The sequence below is a fragment of the Mus musculus genome, chromosome 6 (genome assembly GCF_000001635.26).
Source record: "Mus musculus strain C57BL/6J chromosome 6, GRCm38.p6 C57BL/6J".
NCBI lineage: Eukaryota > Metazoa > Chordata > Mammalia > Rodentia > Muridae > Mus > Mus musculus.
Genome location: NC_000072.6, coordinates 76,948,340 through 76,968,022, shown reverse-complemented (window position 1 = coordinate 76,968,022; position 19,683 = coordinate 76,948,340). Strand labels below are relative to the sequence as shown.

At 38.8% G+C, this 19,683-nt stretch overlaps 1 protein-coding gene across 5 annotated transcripts in view; it reads left to right on the top strand.

The window, feature by feature from the left end:
- Window positions 1-19,683, top strand: part of Ctnna2 (catenin (cadherin associated protein), alpha 2) — a 1,098,179-nt gene that overhangs the window by 1,011,793 nt on the left and 66,703 nt on the right. For all 5 annotated transcript variants that reach the window (XM_011241195.3, NM_001355193.1, NM_009819.2 and 2 more), the window contains one exon: window positions 13,149-13,300. In XM_011241195.3, coding sequence (XP_011239497.1) covers window positions 13,149-13,300 — 152 coding nt within the window. The remainder of the gene's footprint in view (window positions 1-13,148; window positions 13,301-19,683) is intronic.

Here is a 19,683-nt window from a genome sequence, read left to right as displayed (position 1 = left end):
GCTCAGCCTAGACATCCTAATATATTATAAATGTATTTTAACATAACCCTTACTACTAATGTAAAGCACTTTATTCTCTCCTGAAAGGTCAAAACGATGGTGATGTGGAGTAAATGTGTTACTTGCAGGTACTTTTAGTATTTGTGATGGTGAGAAGAAACATGGAAGGAAGGAGAAATTTCAATCACTAGATAATACCTTCCCCAAATGATAGATACCTTCAAGTTGTACATGCTGCAGAGATTTGACTGATAGCTGTTTTTTGCCTTTCAAACATACTTTGTGCAAACACATGCACAAGAATGTACACACCACAGCACAGTGAGTTAGGTCAGAGGACCACTTGCAGAAGTTGGTTCTTTTTCCACTGTGAGCATCCTGGGGTGGATGCTCACTCATCTCACTGCTCCATTGGTTGTTTATACAAAATTTATTACTTTATCTTGAAAGTAAATATTGGATTCATTTGTATATACAAATGTGTGTGTTTAGGAACATATGTACATGTGCTATGTGTGTACAGGAGTTCACAGAGGCCAGAAGACATACCTGATTCCCTGGAAACAGAGTTATAGATAGTTGAGAGTCATCTTGAAGGTGCAATGAACTGAATCTAGATTCAGAGCAAGAACAATAAATGTCTTTACCTGCTGTGCCATGGTTCCTGCCCCTGAATGTGGGATTCCTAATGCAGAGAAAAAAAAAATTTACTTATTATACCAACTGCTACCAGAATCACACTCTCCCTTTCAGGATAGAATGAAGGCAGGTGACTTCTATCTCTAAAGAGGAAAGCTATACTGTAGGTGAGAATCTGTGTGAACCCAAGAGCTTACAGAGAAGTCTGTTTACTGATGTCCACTCTTCTTTTGCTGGGGGGAAATGTTTGACCTTCAATTTAAACAAATTCCCTGTAGCTAAGATTATTAAGACTCTTCCTCAAAGAAGTCTATAGCTTGGCATTTAGTTTTCCCTGTGAAGTATTTGTTAATGTATATCTCTTGGGAAAATGGAGTCTGATGGCTCTATCCAGGTTATTTCACTGTCTGGGAATACTGTCAAGTTACTCTTTGAACCAGGTTAAAGATAAGTTTTGCCTAGAAATACTTAACTGCACAGTTCCTCCAAATATTTTCTCCTATTTGCTTAGTCATTCACTTGAAGTTCTGCTATGATTCATATACATCCTGCTCACTCAGCAGAGGGGTGGAAGAGCCACCTCAGAAAATACAACTTAAGGAAATAAAAAGTACAATGTAGCCTCATGACAAGGTGCTGGGTATGCACATGGAGATGTGGTCATGTCAACCAGGAAGACAGACACACACACACACACACACACACACACACACACAAACACACACACACACACACACAGTTGTACTTTCCTGGACTATGAATTAATTGTTGTCTGCGAGTACTTTACTAGCCCTCATAGAACAATGAACACAAAAGGCAAGGTGTCCATTTCTAGATATGCATAAGAGCATATCTACTCAGAGCCCTGGGTGAGGGCATGCTGCTTTGTCATTTCAAAGGTACCCATGACCAAGGTTTGTGGTGGTGCCTGTGAAGGAGGAGAGGGGACTGCGAATGTTGTCACACACTAGGTTGGGAGCCAGCACGTATTTATTCCCTAAACTAAAGCAGTGATAGGACACATCACCCATATTCTCTCAAGAGGTAAGATGCCATGGCAGGAACAGGAACTTGACAGAAAGAGGAAGAAAGCGAAGCTGAGGGTTGTTCATTGGGAGGCAGAGAGTTGACCACTGCTGGCAAACTTGTGAAAGAGTTTTGACTAGGAAAGCTGGAAAGCTGGAACACTGTAGATGTACCTGGGGGCTTGAGATAGCTCATGTGCATAAGAACCAGGGAAATGCTGTTTGTTACGGTCAAATGACATCCCCTCCTGGTTTGCTTTTCTATTGCACTTGCCATTTTATGCTACGGATGCCCTCCTTTTCTGTGAAGTTCAAACCCTCTATCACATCAGCCAGTTCCAATTCTGTTTGTCCCTTGAGCATCAGTCATTAATTTGGCTCCTTTATAATGCCTGACATTTCAAATTCCTAATTTACACATTTGTTTATTTTATAATAAATGTATATACATGTTTTTCCTGTCCTCCCTCTATCCTCTGCACATCTATCTACCTGTGTACATGTATTAGTTTTAATCAAATTTTAACCCCTTGAGATCTAAAACCATCTGCTCATCTCCCACAGGTTGGATGGGAGTTGAAACTCAAAATTGTTTATTGATATAATCTAAAACCATAGTAAAATGATGCTTGCTTTTGGAGATGTTTTATTTTTTCTTTTAAAATTACATATTTAATGATCAAAATCAGAATCTTTAAAATCATGCGTAAGAAATTCTCAGCAAGTGTTTCACTGCATCTTAATGCAATCTAAGTATTTAAACCTCACAGATGCCAAATTAAACTGTGTTTATCAAGCTAGGTTTTGAAGAACACTGTAAGCTAAATAAGGCTTTGCATTCAACTCTTTATTCATTCCTCAAGGTTCAGAATTAAATGTGCCATCCTTCCTCCTGGAGTTATAAACCATTTGTGATTATTTTTGAAATGCTTATTTTAAACTATACGAAAACCTTCCAAGCAAGCAGTTTCTTTCCTTGGGGAAAGGAATTTGTGTCTAGACAAGAGCAGATGGACGCGCCCTGATTCTCTCAGGGTAGTCATCGTGAATGGAATTTAGAATTACTTTTTTTGTGTGTGTGGTTTTCTTCTTCTAGGCAGTCCTTTTTCATCTTTTATCAAACAATTCAGCTCATGGGTTATGTATGGCCTTCTGGAACTCAGATTTGGTTTTGATGTTTGAAATGTACATTATAATTTTCTAAACATGAATGTATGAAAATGGCAGCCGTTAGGAACTCCCACTGAGAGAACAGATGACTGGCACTGATGAAAGAAAGCCCAAAGAGGATGGGGTGGCAGAGGACTGGCTAGGCTGGTGATTGTGGTTATCTGGAAAGGTACAAATAGGTGATGAATATTTGTGAGGGAATAAGGAATAGACTCAGTTGGGCCACTTTTGTTCATGTTCCTGCATGCTGATACTAGGTGTCTTGGGGGGGGGGAGAGGGGAGGAAGAAGGAGGAGGAGGAGGAGGAAGAGGAGGAGGAGGAGGAGGAGGAGGAGGAGGAGGAGAGAGATGGGGGGAGGGAGGGAGGGAGGGAGAGAGGGAGGAGAGAGACAGAGACAGAGACTGAGAGACAGGCAGAGAGAGAAGGGCCACAGTCACAGCTAGGGTACCATTAGTGTTAGCAAAGGAAGTCTGTTTGTTTATATATTTATCATTTGGAGACAAGGTCTCACTGTGTATTCTTGGCTAGCCTGGGACTCTCTTCTGTGTTATCGTGACTAGGTTGGCTTTGAACTGAGATGTGCACCTGCTTTTGCCTCCAGGGTGCTGAGATTAAAAATTTGTGCCACACCTAGTAGTGAAGTACTGAATTTAGACAAGGTACTTTAGTTTTGTTTCCACATTTCCTCTACCACATATTTTTTTTAAAAATAACTTATAAGTAATCAATAGTTAAATTCTATGAATTAAAATATAGCATGTAACTAAAGTGATATAAGTTAGAGATAGGTAGAAATAATTTTGCATGAATCTCAGATCAAATGAGCAGCTTTTCCTGCACACACGATACTTTGTTTGTGCTGAAGGAACTATGTGAATCCTTTTTTGTGTTTTGTAAGCCATCATTTTTTTTCCAAAAGTAAACAATGGAACATACTTTCTCTCATGGATCTGATGAGGCCATAACCAAACACGATATTTAGTGTTGTCCTTGGCGATCAAGATAAGACAGAGAGCGAGGAGGGAATGGTTTTACAGTGTCTGGAGGTAGATTTATAGGAGACTCCTTATTAAAAATGAGCATCCACCGGGTGACACTGGTCCAAGAGAAGAAAGAGAGGAGCAATAGTTGAGACAGCTCAATTTTTAAGATAAACTATGCCAGCTCCAATGTTCAGATTGCTCACTCAGTGGTGTGCTCCTTCTGGTCCATGCCATCATCCTCTCCCAAGGCTGCTTGGTGGTGGTGCTAAATCCTTGCAGATTGATCTTCAAGTCCTATGCAGCAGGTGCTGAGCGTATAAACCTTCAGCTAGCAAGATAAAATGGGATGTGGTTGGGTAAACAGATGCAGGATTGTAGTGTGAAGACAACTAGGAGAACCATACAGTGTGAGTTGTTTCTATGTCAAGTCCATGGATATCACTTCTCCTACATCTTACTTTTGCTAAGTGCCTCCATGTCTGATTTATAGTCATAGTTTTGATGCTCTTTTACAACCTTGAACTCATACAGTCAAGTGACCCTTCTGCTTCAGTCTTGTCTTCTTTTGAATTTACTTCTAAACTCGATACAAATTTTAAAAGGCATTATCCCAATTAACAGAAATTTTATTTCATTTTTATATGTGAGTTGTGGGTGTACGTGTGTTCCAAATTCGTACATGTGTCCACAGAGACAAGAAAAGTGCTCAGATACCCTTGTTCTGGTGTTACAGATGGTTGTGAGCTATCTGACAGAGGTGCTAGGCAGATGAAGTTTTCTTAACATCCTCCCTATTTTATTAATTGTCTCTCCAGTCTCTATTATTTCAGTTTGGTACCAACTGAAGTCCATGTTACTTCAGAAACAAATATCAGAACAAATGAGGAAAAACTTGTTTGGAATAGACAAATACCCCCTGAATCCAGATTAATTGTAGCTGCTGCAATTAACAACAACAACAACAACAAAAACAAAAACAACAACAACAAAGTAACATGTCCTGATAGCTGCTATTTACTAATAGTTTCCCTTTAGGCAAAGCATATGCTACATTGGCTAGCTATTACTGTGTAATATATCAACCTAAACTTAGTAGCTTTGTACTATGATTACAGTGTCATAGTATCTGTCATAGTATCTATGAGTTGTGGAATTTCAGTAGCTTTGTTGGGGCCAGCTCTCCTGAATCTCTGAGGAGCCTGAAGTCAAGGTGTTGCCATTGCTCAGTTCATGAAGTGATCAGTAAGAGGGGCTCATGGCTTGCAGAGCCCTGGATTTGTGCTTTACTTGAGGCTTCGCACCATTGCATCTATTAAGCACAGACATTTCTACGTACTTCACCATTATAGCCTTCTCCATGACCAAAGCAATTGGTGGTGAAAAGAATTTATTTTATGTTACATTTCCACATCACAGTTTATCACTGAAGAAAGTCTGGGCAGGAACCTGGTGGCAGGAACTGATGCAGAAGCCATGGAGAAAGAGTATCTTCTGACTTACTCAAAGGCTTACATGGTCTGCTTTCTTTCACTACACAAGGCCATCTTCCCAGAGTGAGACCACTGTTAATGGGTTGTTCTCTCGCCTGTCAATTAGCAATCAAGAAAATGCCCTATACACTTGCCTATAGTTAACCTGATGGGGACATTTTTTTCAATCGAGGTTCCTCTTCCCAGATAACTTTACCTTGTATCAGTTGGCAAAAATCTATGCAGGTAGAACAATCACCAGACAACCTCTGACTTTGTTCAGAATAATCCTCCTAACTAACAAGAAAGGGAAGTAAGATGAACATTCAGGTCTTTAATTTTATTTCGGAAGTTCTGCACTATCTCCTTTGTTATATTCTGTTGGTTAGAGAAGTGTTAGTGGTTCCGGCCCATGTTTAAGTTTGACAGAAACATTGAGAGAGGATGTTGGGAGGGGGCTTCTTAGATCCTGTGTGACCATACACACACATGGTAAGTGAATGTGGGTGCAAGACACAACGATGAATAACATGATTGAGATATGCTAGCATGTATGTAAAAAATCCAAGAAACATGAACTATATGGCAACATATAAAGATCTGATTTCTTTGGGACATGATTACAAAACACAAAAGATTCATCAACTAAAGACAGAGTCTGGTGATTTGTGGTTAGAAGGGAAGAAAAAAATAGCAGAGCTAGATGGAGTAAGCAAAGGCTAAGACTGGCTTAATGTGATTAGAAAAGAGGTTTTTAGAAGAAGAGAATAGACAAAATGCAGAAATAAAACTTGTAAGCAATTAAAAAGTCACAATGTGTATGTCAAATGAGAAAAACTATATTACCATTTTTAGGAAAAAATTACAATTTCCTTGGTGTATAGATTAGTAACTAATTATATCAACACACAGGAAAGCCTACATAGCCAACCATCATGAAATGTACAACCGATTGAAGTATGCAGAATCAGACCTAGATGTCAAAGGTCCAGAACCTGGAAGAACTTGTAGTCTTCAAGAAATTTAGCACTCCAAGAGTTCATCTCCACTGGCAGGAAGGGGCCATCTATACTCAACTCAGTGGAGCTCATGGGTCTGTAACTGCATGGACCCATAAACAAACAAACAAACAAAACCCAAACCAATCCATAAATAAAACACTATTCAGGAGGAAGGTTTATAGATCTAATCATTTTGCCTAATTGTAATCAGTAGTAGGTGTCAGTGTCAATGTTCTTAAAATAATTCTGAACTCAGGATTTTGAAAACTATCTCTGTTGGCTGAGGTTGGGGCTTCCTCTGAAAGTTTTCCAATGTACAGGGTTAGGAAGAGCTGAGCTAATGTCATGAGTAACCAGCTGGTATAAGTCTCCTCTAACTTTTTCCTGAGGTTAAGGGTATTTATCAACAGGCCACAGATGTGGTTTGGGTTCATACTTCTACACAGGTAATAACTTTGAACTTCAGATTCAAGTCAACTTCTCACCTTATGCTTCAGAGATATGCAGAACCATCAAGAATGCATTGAGCCCTGGAAGCAACAGTTGCATGTTCTCTTGGGACAAAGTTAGACCTTTGGTGTTTTTAGCCTTCCTAGCATGGAATTGTGGACGATTTGAATTTCCCCTTGACAATACCTAATAGAAACTGTTTTGGAGAGTGGATGTTTTCTATCCATAAACACTTTCAAACTGTTCTGTGTTGAAGGAAATACTCACTGGCCCCAAGGCATCTCTACAAATTAAAACTTTACAGTCTTTCCTTTACTCTGATAATGCCTAATCCTTTTGTTATTTCCAACTATGAACATGGTTAGGATCTGTTGCCAGGAATTATATTGTACTACACAATACATTCTTCTATGCAGTGGAAGGAATTACAATTATATCCTTGCCCTGATATAGTTTCATAGGTTGATACAAATGTTATTTTCTTGTTATAGATTCACATCTAACAAGTTGGATCTGTTTCTAGAAGAGAGTCTCTGCCTACTTTCTCTACATTTTATAATGAATTTGTCTAAAGAAATGGGCTGACATCAACACTTTCCTAGGTTATCCTTCTTTATACAGATTTGCCTGTTTGATCTTATGAATTAGTCAAGGACAGAAGTGGAAATCTTTCCCGTTGTCATGATGAACCTTCTCCCAAGAAAGCTTAATCCTAGGCTCAGCATCCTGAAAGGGCCCCACACCAAACTAGGACTACTACTACCAAGTTTTCTCAAGGCCCTGAAAAAATCTTTGTTGAGATTCTGAATCAATATGAAATTAAGAGCATCATAAGTGTATAGGAAATATGGGGAAAACTAGTTGTTTTGTCTTATAAATACTTAAGGACAAATGAATTCTTCACTCCATCACTTATTTATGGTTCTCATTTTCCATTCCAGACTGAGTGGGTTCTCCATGCTGCAAAGGTATGAGATAGGCTTAGAATGAAAAACATGGAGAAAGGATTCAGGCAAACTAATGGACGTATAGAAAAATCTGTCTCTGTGTAACAACTAGTATGATGCTGGGTGCATGTTGTCAGATATCTAGGGATGGCAGAAGGTTTCAAACAGCAGTAAAACTGGAGATTGAGGAGACATTTACCTAACCAGGGGGGAGGAAGGATATGTATTTCTGTTTGAGGGAATAGGAGAATAAATTCTTACGGACAGATCATCAGAATGGCACCCCCCTCATCTTACCATACTTTATTTGACAACAAATATAACTAAGTCTAATTGCAACTTTAGGATATGTGTAGGGATATGTGGTGTAATCAAACTAGAAAAACAAGTAAACAGTATTCAGTCAAACATCAGATGCTTAGATGTATCTGCATTGCTGGAGATCCCTGTAAAGTCTAAGACTAGAGCAGAGATTTGCTTCTTCAGAAACAATGGGCTGTCTGGCTGGGCTTCTCCCTTGCATCCAGTTAACCTTGTTCTTCTCCCTCATGGCTGTCAGGACCCCGATTCATACTGTTCATACTGTAGTGCAGCTTGTCACTCCTGTAAACAGAATCACTCTGTGCTTTGAAACTTCAGCTCCTGGAGCCTCCTGGGAAGATTCATTTCTAAAGTCCTCACCCATGGTTTATATCTTAACCAGCATTGGAATAGAATGACCTTGATTTTTATATGCAATATGAACTTCCATTTCATTCCTCTTAGAAGGTCATTATTTTGCAGCCCAGTATGCAACGTGCATACAAAAGTATAGCTAGAATGTAACTTTACTTTTAACTTTGATCACCCTTTCAGGGCATAAGCTCTTAAGAACAGTTCAGCCTGCTGATAAATAATTGCAAAGTGGTGTCTACATTTTTGGGTGCAATTCACAAAGAAAAAAGCGTCTAATTATATAAACCTACATCAGCAACTCTGTTGATATATGAAGTGAGAATCACAAAGGCAGTGTGAATCCTTGTCCTAATTAGATAGAAGTGAGGCCAGTGTCACTTCTGACTTTTTTTTTTTAATCTTAGTATTACTTCTCGGGTGAGGACATGTTTTATACATTATCAGGATGTTCAAGGAATCCATAGATAGACAGAGAACCCCAGGTCCAGCTATCAGGGATCATTGTTCCTTTAAGCCCTTGCTTTCCTGACTTAGGACTTTAGATAAAGCAGGAGGAACGTAAGTTAGGAGGAAGGAATAGTGTTAAAGACAGAGCTATGTTGAAGAGAAATAGCAACTGGCCCAGCCCTGAGTGAATAAAGTTAGTAACAGAGCACAGAGAAAGAAGTTGTGCTCTCTTCCAAACCATTTGAATCTTGGAAAATTGATTTTCATAAAAGTTCCTATTTCTCCCTTCTCTGAGGATGCTAGGGCCAGCAACTTGGCCATTCACCCCAGTGATCTACCAGCTAAGTCTCAGAAGAGACATTTCTTCCAAGTAAAGCAGCCTTCCAAAGAGTATTCCTCATTAGAAGGCGTGCCTTTATAATGTGACTTCATGTATGTGTTTCCAGGGCAGACCGTTCAGGTTTAGATAGCCAGTTTGGGAGCTCTTCCATGGGGAAAACTATTTCTTCCACTCTTGGTATTCAGTCTTTGTGTGTGGGGTTAAATACTTGTGCCCTTTCCCGTCTCCACTTTAGTATGTCTGCTGTTGTTGAATTTTTCACTTCATGTTTAGGTAGCATGAGTTGCCTTAAATATTTAGTGAGACTTTTTGAGTATAGCTTCTGAAATAACTAGGTTTTATTTATGTATTTTGGGATAGGCAAGTCTCTCTCTCTCTCCTCTCTCTCTCTCTCTCTCTCTCTCTCTCTCTCTCTCTCTCTCTCTCTCTCTCTCCATGTGTGTGTATGTGTGTGGGAGTGGTGCTCTCTCTCTCTCTCTCTCTCTCTCTCTCTCTCTCTCTCTCTCTCTCTCTCTCTCTCTCTCCATGTGTGTGTATGTGTGTGGGAGCTGTGGGTGTAAAATTCAAAAATTAATAAAGAAGAGGGCAGAGGCCCTGCATTTGAAAGAAGAGAAGGATGGGTATATGGAAGGTTTAAAGGGAGAAAAGGGAAGGGGAAAATGATTTAATCTCAAAATACACAATAAATATTTTTTTCAAAGTAGCCCCTTACATTTTATTTATTTTTTTAATGTTTTATTTCCCTTGCGTCTAAACTTAGCCAGATCAGGTCTTATCATCCCTTCATTTTTTTTTTTTTTTGCTTCCATTATATCTTAAGGATAACTTTGCACAGATGAAAAAAAGACTCTTTTTTTTTTCTTGCCTTTCTTAGACTCAGAAAAGGTATTCATGAAAACAGAGATGTGCTTGTGGAGGCACAGCCTGAGTAGCAGGCATTACCTAGCTCACCCATCTAGCTGAAATGTATTAATATGGAGAGCTGTACAATGGTTCATTCACAATTCCTCAGCAACTTCCTCACTTTAATAACATGATCAGACTGCTTTGTATTACGCTGTGCCCATAAAATAGAATTTTATTTTTTCAGAGAGGCTTATTTCACAAAGAGATACATGACTTACAGACTAACTTTAATTCCTTTAAAAGTGTCTGAACTAGAGAAAGATCTAGAAAGAGAACAGAACAGAGATTAATATACCAGATACCATCTTTTCCTCCTTAAAGGGAATCACTGTATTGAAGACAGAATATAGCTTTTCAGAGCATGCATGACACATAGAAATGCACACATGTGTAAAGAGTGTGATGTATTCTTTTGTGCATGCTTTTATTATCTCACATTTGATTATCTTGTTACATTTTTCTTTTCCCACACAAGCTTTAACTTTAGGACGTTATTACATCAGCTGTCTCTTTATTTACCTGTTTTGGTCCATTTGTATTACACAGATGCAGTGCCCACAGACCTAGAAAAAGCATCGTATGGTAGTTACTCCTGATAGCAGAATAAATCTGGTTGGAGCCATCAGTGTAAGTCTAAGATGTGGCCTATTAACAAGATCCTACGAGAGCAATTATTTTTCATTTTAGTTTTTGTCTAAGTTCTGCTACTCAACTCTTAGATCACTTCATATAAAAAGACACAGTCACAAACATAAGAGTCCCAAAAGAGATTTCATATGATTCCAGGGTATGACTGATCAGCCAGCCTACTCTGCATTTCTATAGAAGTTGATATTTGGCTATGCCCTAAATTATGACCCATCCACCTGTCTGGGAGTCAAATGAGTCATTTTACCATACTTCATGGTAGTGGTAGCCAAGATGATGTATTTTCAGTCCCAGCTACAGTTTATTGCTGTCCACATTTTAATAGGACTATCATGCTTCAAACTTTTCGTCCATTCTAAATGGATGAAATGGTATATAATTTCTATCTTTTCAATTAATGATGTCAAACATATGACTATGTAATTTATCAGTACATGCAACAGCATATATGTGGAGGTTAGAGGCCAACTTACAAGAGTTGCTTTTCTCCTCTCACCATGTAGGTTTTGGGGATTAAACCCAAGTCTTATCAAGTCAGACAGCAGGTACCATTTCTTACTAAGTAATATTATTATCCTGACAGTGAGAGGAACTTTATACATCTAAGTGCTACTAGCAGCTGCATATAAATCTGTAAAATCATTGACTACATGAACATGCTACTTTAACCATCAAATAAAGTGGAATTAGTTTAACTCGGAACTTTCTGCTGAAGAAAGAAAGTTATGATTTTATTTAAGTAAAGCACCCAATTCTAAATGCCAAATACATACAAAAATATTCTTATACTCTAGGAGGTCAATTTCAATTATCTATATTTTAAGTTCTATAAAAAAAAGTTCATCCTTAACACAAAGGGATAATTGGAAGAGCACAGGTTCATGTATTGGTTTTGGGAATAAGGGTTTCTAGAATTTTATGTTGAGTTGACATGGAATAATTACACAATTTATGGGACACAGTGTGATGCTCTGATACATGTATGCATTTCTTATTGATCTAATGAGCATAATTAGAATGCCAATCACTTCTGTTTCAATTCATAGTTATAGCAATGTAGCTAAATAGCCTCAGAATTCTTTCCATGTCGATGCAGCTTAATGGTTATATGGAAATCTCAGGTGGTATAGGGCACTAGTCATGATAATTCACCTAGGAAAGGAAACTTGTCCAACTCACAACATTAGTTTTGATAGCTATTATAGCAAGAATGCGTATGCCTCCTTGCCCCCATCTCTTCTCTCCCTAAAAAAAAAAAAAAAAGAAAAGAAATCACTTGACTTTTTTCTATAGAAGTGCACTTCTCTAGGAATTACGTACCTCAGATATTCTTATCCTAGAGAGGCTGAGCAGCTCTCACACCAGAGATTAAAATGAATGTCAAAGTAGGCAATGGCCTGAAAATGAGCATAAAGATGAACCAGGCATGAAAACCCAGAAATGGATGCAGACCGATGATGTTTCTGTTTTATTGCCCTTGTAAATAAAGTGAGTTGTGCTTTTGGCTTACATCTGCCATAGGAATGGGTTGTTATAACAGCTGAGAAAATTGAATTATGATTTTAAAGAGTAACAATCTCAACACTATTTTCCATATTCTCTACCAGAATCTCTGTAAGTATTTCAGGTATCCCAGTGAGCTTGCTTTTTGCTGACCTCAGGGGCATGTGTATATGCATGTGTGCCTGCCTGTGGTATGTGTGTGTATGTGTGTGTGCTAGTGTGTGTCTGTGTGTTTGTGTGTTTACTTGTCTTATGAGGAGGCAAGAGAAGGAGGTAAGTTCCATTTAGGAATTTATATGTGCATCCCTTTTCATACCATGGTGATATTGATATAATAGAACAAATTACCTTGAGCCTATTGGTCTTCTCTGCTGCAGGTCTTTCTGCTGAGACATTTTTTTCCTTTTGTTTTCTTACTTCCTCCTTCAGTAGTGTCCCTTCTTCCCTATCCTATTTCTCATTTCCTGCATTCCCATCCAGAGGTCTACTATATACTTATTATGATTAATTAAATGTTTGTCAATATTTTCTAAGAGCAGTGTAAGACTTATTAATTTTGTGTGTATTATAATATTAACTCCTACTATCATACAGACAAAAAAAAATCAGGCTTAGAAGGATTAAAATAATTTCAGCGAATTTTCATGAGTGGGAACCAGCAAAAATGAAACTCAATTCAGGTTACCATAATTGTGAAATCCTTACCCATCTGCTAACCTGCCCCACCTTGGATGCAGACATAACTTTCCTGTTTTGCAAACTATCACCTTGCAAGAAGGTGATCACCTTGCTTCCTTTTGTTGTGGTAAGTGACACAAGATCACTGAATTAGACCTATTCAAAGTTAGACCAAGAGGACACCATGGAATTTGTCCAAGGACGGGAATGATGGAAAGCAAGAGAAAAACTCTCTGATCTGCTTGTTATTTTCTGTGTTTACCCAGTGATGCCACGCTTTGCTGAACAAGTTGAGGTGGCCATCGAAGCCCTGAGCGCCAATGTCCCTCAGCCATTCGAGGAGAACGAGTTCATCGATGCCTCGCGCCTGGTGTATGACGGTGTTCGGGACATCAGAAAGGCTGTGCTGATGATCAGGGTATGTGAGACCGCTATAGCATAGAGATTTTAGAGAGACCCCCAAGATGTTCAATGTCTTTCTCAGTTGTAATTGCTCAATGTAATCTGCGAAGATGTTTGACTCAAAGCATATTCAGACCATGTGGGCTTAATCACCTATAAACAGATAAAAGAGTCTTTTTTTTTTTTTTCATTTTTTTACATTGGATATTTTCTTTATTTACATTTCAAATGTTATCCCCTTTCCAGGTCTACTCTCTGGAAACCCCCTATCCCACCTCTACCCCCGCCTCTATGAGGGTGCTCCCCCCATCCCCGCAACCACCCACCCACGCACCCACGGACTCCCACCTTCCTGCATTAGCATTCCCCTATACTGGGCATCAAACTCCCACAGGAACTAGGGCCTCTCCTTCCACTGATGTCCAACAAGGCCATCCTCTGCCACATACACCGCTGGTGCCATGAGTCCCTCCATGTGTATTCTTTGTTTGGTTGTTCAGTTCCTGGAAGCTCAGGGGCAGGAGGGGGGTTGTCTGGCCAGTAACATTGTTGTCCCCACCACCACCACCACCACCACCACCACCACCACCACCACCACCACCACCATCACCACCACCACCATCATTACCACCATGCTGCAAACTCCTTTTGCTCCTTCAGTCCCTTCAACAACTCCTCCATCAGGGACTCCATGCTCAATCCAGTGGTTGCCTCTGTATTTGTTACGCTCTGGCAGGGGGCAGAGCCTCTTAGGAGACAGGCTCTCATCATTTTTTTTAATCATTTTATTTAATCTTTGCTTTTTTTATTTTTTCACTCCAGAGTTTATCCCCATCCCGGTCCACCCTCTGACTGTTCCACATCCCATACCTCCTCTCCCCACCCCCACCCCTGTCTCCATGAGGATGGGCCCCCACCCCAACTCCCAGCCCTCCAGACCTCCTCATTCCCTGGATCCTCAGATGAATGAGTCTTAATGAGCCCAGATCAGAAATGAATGCCCTGATAAAAGATGTTCTGGCTCCTTCTTGCATATTTCTGTAAGTTTCATCTGACTTAGTAGAATCCCTGCTACTTTCCGTTTCTGTCCCTCACCGACACTGTCTTCACATGAGGATTGCCAGCGAATCATGAGTTGTTAGAGAGTGAAGCATTTGCAGCTTAGTGTGTTAATATAGCAGCAACACAATAAGTTTATTATGCATAAATCTAGATAGTCTTGGGTGAAAGCTCCTCCCATCACCTACCTCACTAGCTTTCCCCACATTTCTGTCAAGAATATGTGAGCTTTCATAAATATTGCCTAAATGGTAAATTGTACTATAAACCTAGAAGTTCCACACTGTAGTTTGTTTAAAAGTAATCTAGATCATTTGTAACATGTTGTATCCATCCAAACTATGCCTTAGTTTGTCTCTATGACCTGTAGCTTACTTCATACAATTTAGCTGCTCTATAATATCCCACTGCAGGTTTATCTTTAGGTTTTGATTTCTTACCTTACCTACCCCTTAATACAGAACTGTTCAAGCAACTTCATTAGCAATGAAGCTCTTCCTTGAAACAAACTGCTCACAAAGAAGAAGAATTAAGAGCAAATATGTAACAGTAATAGAATTAAAGCTGAGGGATGAGCTACTGTAGTGGTGCAGCCCAAGGGAACAATGACCAATATAATCTTAGTGAAATTCTTGTTTATTATTTAAATTTGGATACATGTATTGTACTAAATGAAGGGTTGGACGGATAGCTTGCTTGGTGGTTAGTGCTCATAGAGGATATGGGTTCAGTGCCAAGCACCCACAGGCCAGGCCTGTTAACTCCACTTTCAAGTGACTTGATTCTCTCTTTTGGCCTCTGCACACACTACACACAAGTGGTATACAGAGAGTTGAGCAGGCACATGTCCATAGTCATAAATAAAAGTTGTAGTTTTTATAAAAGTCGCCAATACAATTAATTATAACATTTTCCTTAGCAAAATGTATCCGTGATGTTACCATTTTGGCATACTCAGAGCATTATTTAAAGTACCCAGTATCTTTACAGAGCTATGGCTTGGATAACCAGACCCTCGTTAGCCACAATCTCCACCTGATTCTGGAACTCACTAATGAAATACATTTTAAAAGACTATAACTTCAAAAAAATTCTATCATGTCATATTATTTATACTTAAACACATAGATTTAAGTTTGGACTTAAAGATCTTGACTACATTGTCTTTTTAGTTTACCCATTTCATAACTGTGACACCCTGTCATCATTCAAGACTTGGATAACTGTTTTTTCCCTATATTTACTTTTAACAATATTGATGCCCTCCTATGAACACCTATAATAATTCTGCTTGGGGAGAGTAATTTTCTCACTGTCCCCTTTACTACTGTTACCTTCTTTAGATTGTACTATTTTTTAATAAATGCCATGGATGCCTTTGGTTGCCATTGGCCTTGCCCCCAATTAGGTTATATTGTTTGGCACATATTGAAGAGAGAGAAGGAGGGATGTGAAGGAAGGGAGTGAGGGTGGGATGAAAGTAGGAAAGGAGAGGGATGGGGAGAGAGAGAGAGAGAGAGAGAGAGAGAGAGAGAGAGAGAGAGAGAGAGAGAGAGAGAGAGAGAGAGCTTGTTCAAACTCAGAAGATAGAAAATGACAGAAAGAAAAAAAAGATAAGGGAATCAGAGTAGGGAGGGAAAGAGGAGTGAGCTTTTTAAGTCATTTCTCCTTTCTGTGCTAACTTGTGAAATAAGGTAAGAGACCATGAGAGTTATGTTTGCCAAGGATTCTGCACTAAACCCCACTATAATCCCCTGACATAGTCCCTCTTTTGCCATTTTTTTCTGCTTTGTTAGCCTTCATATTTCTTGTGACAAGCATTTATCTGGGAGTCTGAGGAGGTTTATAGCCATCATTCAGTTTTGCACTCCTAAGTCATCAAAAAATCCACAATTTTATATAAAATGCCATATCGTTATCCCAGACAGTGCCATTCCCCTATCTCAACATTTAAAAAAAATGCTGAAAAGTTAGCAATAGAGAAATGTACAGTTGCCATAAACAGTTATTTTTTAAGCTCCTTATCTATTCAGCACCCAAATGGCTTTCTTTGTATTTACGTAATTTCATCGCCTTATTTTTTAGTATAATTATTAAACCTATAGGACTTAGAAAATTCTATTGTGCAAGGAAAGAATGATTGGGAAGGGGACTTTTCCTGACAGTTGACATGACTGTATAACCTCTTCCAAAAATGCTAATTATGCTTTACAAAAAAAAAAGAAGAAGAAGAAGAAGAAGAAGAAGAAGAAGAAGAAGAAGAAGAAGAAGAAGAGGAGGAGGAGGAGGAGGAGGAGGAGGAGGAGGAGGAGGAGGAGGAGGAGGAGGAGGAGGAGGAGAAGAGGAGGAGGAGGAGGGGGAGGAGGAGGAGGAGGAGGACGAGGAGGAGGAGGACGAGGAGGAGGAGGACGAGGAAGAGGAGGGAGGAGGAAGAGGAAGAGGAAGAGGAAGAAGAAGAAGAAGAAGAAGAAGAAGAAGAAGAAGAAGAAGAAGAAGAAGAAGAAGAAGAAGAAGAAGGGGAGGAGGAGGAGAAGAGGAGGAGGAGGAGGAGGAGGAGGAGGAGGAGGAGGAGGGAGGAGGAAGAGGAAGAGGAGGAGGAGGACGAGGAGGACGAGGAGGACGAGGAGGACGAGGAGGACGAGGAGGACGAGGAGGAGGAGGACGAGGAGGGAGGAGGAAGAGGAAGAGGAAGAGGAAGAGGAAGAAGAAGAAGAAGAAGAAGAAGAAGAAGAAGAAGAAGAAGAAGAAATCTCGTTTATACTTATTTAAAAAGTCATCACTGAAGGAAGGACCATGATGGATCAAATTCTCCATCACCTTGCCTCTCAGCAGTGAATACATATTTAATGGAGCTGTTGGTGTCTGTGAGCTCCAGGCTAGTTCCACACAGCCCCAGATGTATACAAAATTTGTGTGTCCCAGGTTCCAGCCTTACTATTCAAAACCACACATTGGTCGTAGAATAGATCTCTCCCCTGAGTTCATGAGCCTATTGTCCATATGCTTCCCTAATGAAATCTATCCTTTGTGATGGGCAGATATGTAGAATTCTTCTTATTATCTTCACAGGACATTTGAAAAATAAATATTCAAACCAGAAAGACCATCAGACATCTATCTCCTTACCCACAGTACTTATGTTTAAGTATGCACCCTGAATAAGCATCTCATTAGGACTGATACAGTGCTTTGAAGGGAAATGCATGGGTAGGATTATGGACATTATTTATGTGTATGTTTTAAAATACATATATAATATATGCAAGTAGATATTATGTGTAAAATCATTTAAATTTAATTTTAAAATTAATTTTAAATTGATTAAAAATTTTAAAGTAATAATATAATATAATATAATATAATATATATTAATATGTATGTAGCCTAAAGGCACCATGCTTCAAATATATATCACAGAGGTATTAGAATCAAATTCATAGGCAGGAACACAGACTCACATTGGAAAACAGTTTATCTGATGTGGGTGTGCTCTCTGTGAGGCACATTACAAACTGCAGGCTTTCAAAACATTCACCACTCCCTTTGCCAATGTTTGCCAAGCTTTCAGCATTGCTTTTCCTTGCCATTTTAAACAGAGAAATTGTTAGCCCAAAGCAGATAAAAGGGAACTAAATAGTCCATAGAAAGGAGATTTGTTGATAGCATGAGTGCTCAAAAAAAAAAAAAATAGAGCGAGCCCTGTCATCTTTGAACTTAGGTAGGGATATGTACATATCTCTTAGAGTCTAGAAATAATTACAAATAATTGATTTTTGATTTAGTATTCCAAATAAGTTCTGGGGAGGAGAAAGATTCATAAATGAGGAATTTGCAAATAATGAGGATCAAACACACACTGAAGATACTTTTTTATTTGATGGACAACAGTGGCTTACACTTTTAATCCCAGCACTCAGGAGGCAGAGGCAGAGTCAGGTGGATTTCTGTGAGTTAGGGCCAGACTAGTCTACAGAGTGAGTTTCAGGGCATCCAAGACTACATGGAGAAATCCTGTCCTAAAACAAACAAACAAACAAACAAACAAACAAACGATACTTTTTATTTACTTTTGGAAGTTAAGATGAGAAAAGGTATAGGATTCAATACAGAAATTAAGTACAATGGGTTCGGTAGTATTTTGGGGTTGAGACATTTACATCAAGTGTTCAGTTGTTTTACATAGCATCTTTATACAAAATGTTTATAATAGTCCCTCTTCCTTTGATTATTTCTCTATGGTGATTTCAATGGCATGTCAAGGAAATAGTAGGGCCTGGACCTGAAGTTTGATTAAGGTCTGTAGTTCACTGTGGCTCTCCTGTACTGTGTACCAAAGAGGTTTGAAGCATTATTAGACATTTAAAGTTTTGAGGGTAATATGTAAGTATTTCTTTGCTTCTTTATGAAGTATTAACTGGGGTAGTTCATAGTTTAACCATTAGGTTAGCACATAGACGTTGATGATATGATCTGTTGGTAAAGTTGAGTGTATACAATATGATAAAATGCCATGTTCAGTGACGTGCATTTTATTCTAACATTTAAGTAAATATTACAATGTTAGTTGGTCGATACAATAGATTAGTTAGTTATCAGGCTAAATGGCCTAATTAACAGAAAAATCTCTGTTAGAGATTTATTTTATTATTTTTATGACTAGAGGCATTATGAAAACATTAAGGAGATCATGAGTTTGATATGAAGCAGTGAAGAATAAAATTTGTAGCTTAGCTGTAATTTGGGGTCATCAGATAATTACCTTCTCTGCAATTGGAAGAAACATTGTCATAGCTAAAGTCAAAAACTCTCATAGACCTAGTATTTAACAAGTCTCCCAAAATTTTTCTTTTCACCATTGTGCTCATCTGAGGTTTCTTCCAGGTGTTGAATACTGTGGAATTTGCTAGAAAAGTCAACAATATTAAAATTCCAGCCCTTTGAGTCAAAATATTTCCCATAACTAGCAAAGAGAGAGTAGAAAGCTACTCATGTGTCTTGTTTTTCATTGTGTCAGATAATCATAGTCCTGTGTAGATCCTAGTTTTGCTTACCTAACACCATTATTGAGAAATAACTTGTTATGTTCATTTTAAGGAGTTATAAAATGTCCTATACTGTTAGATCTTTCCCCAAATACAGAGGTAAACAAAATAAATTTTCTTTCTTATATATACAGAGAATAAACAGATATATTCAATGCCAAATGCAATACTATGGAAGAAACAGAGACAGGGGATGGGAGATAGAGTCATAGTAAAAACTGGTTTTATGGAGACAATGTCAGAAAAAAAACAGAACATATTTGCCACAGGACCTGCTTTTTACAGAGGCAAAGCTTTG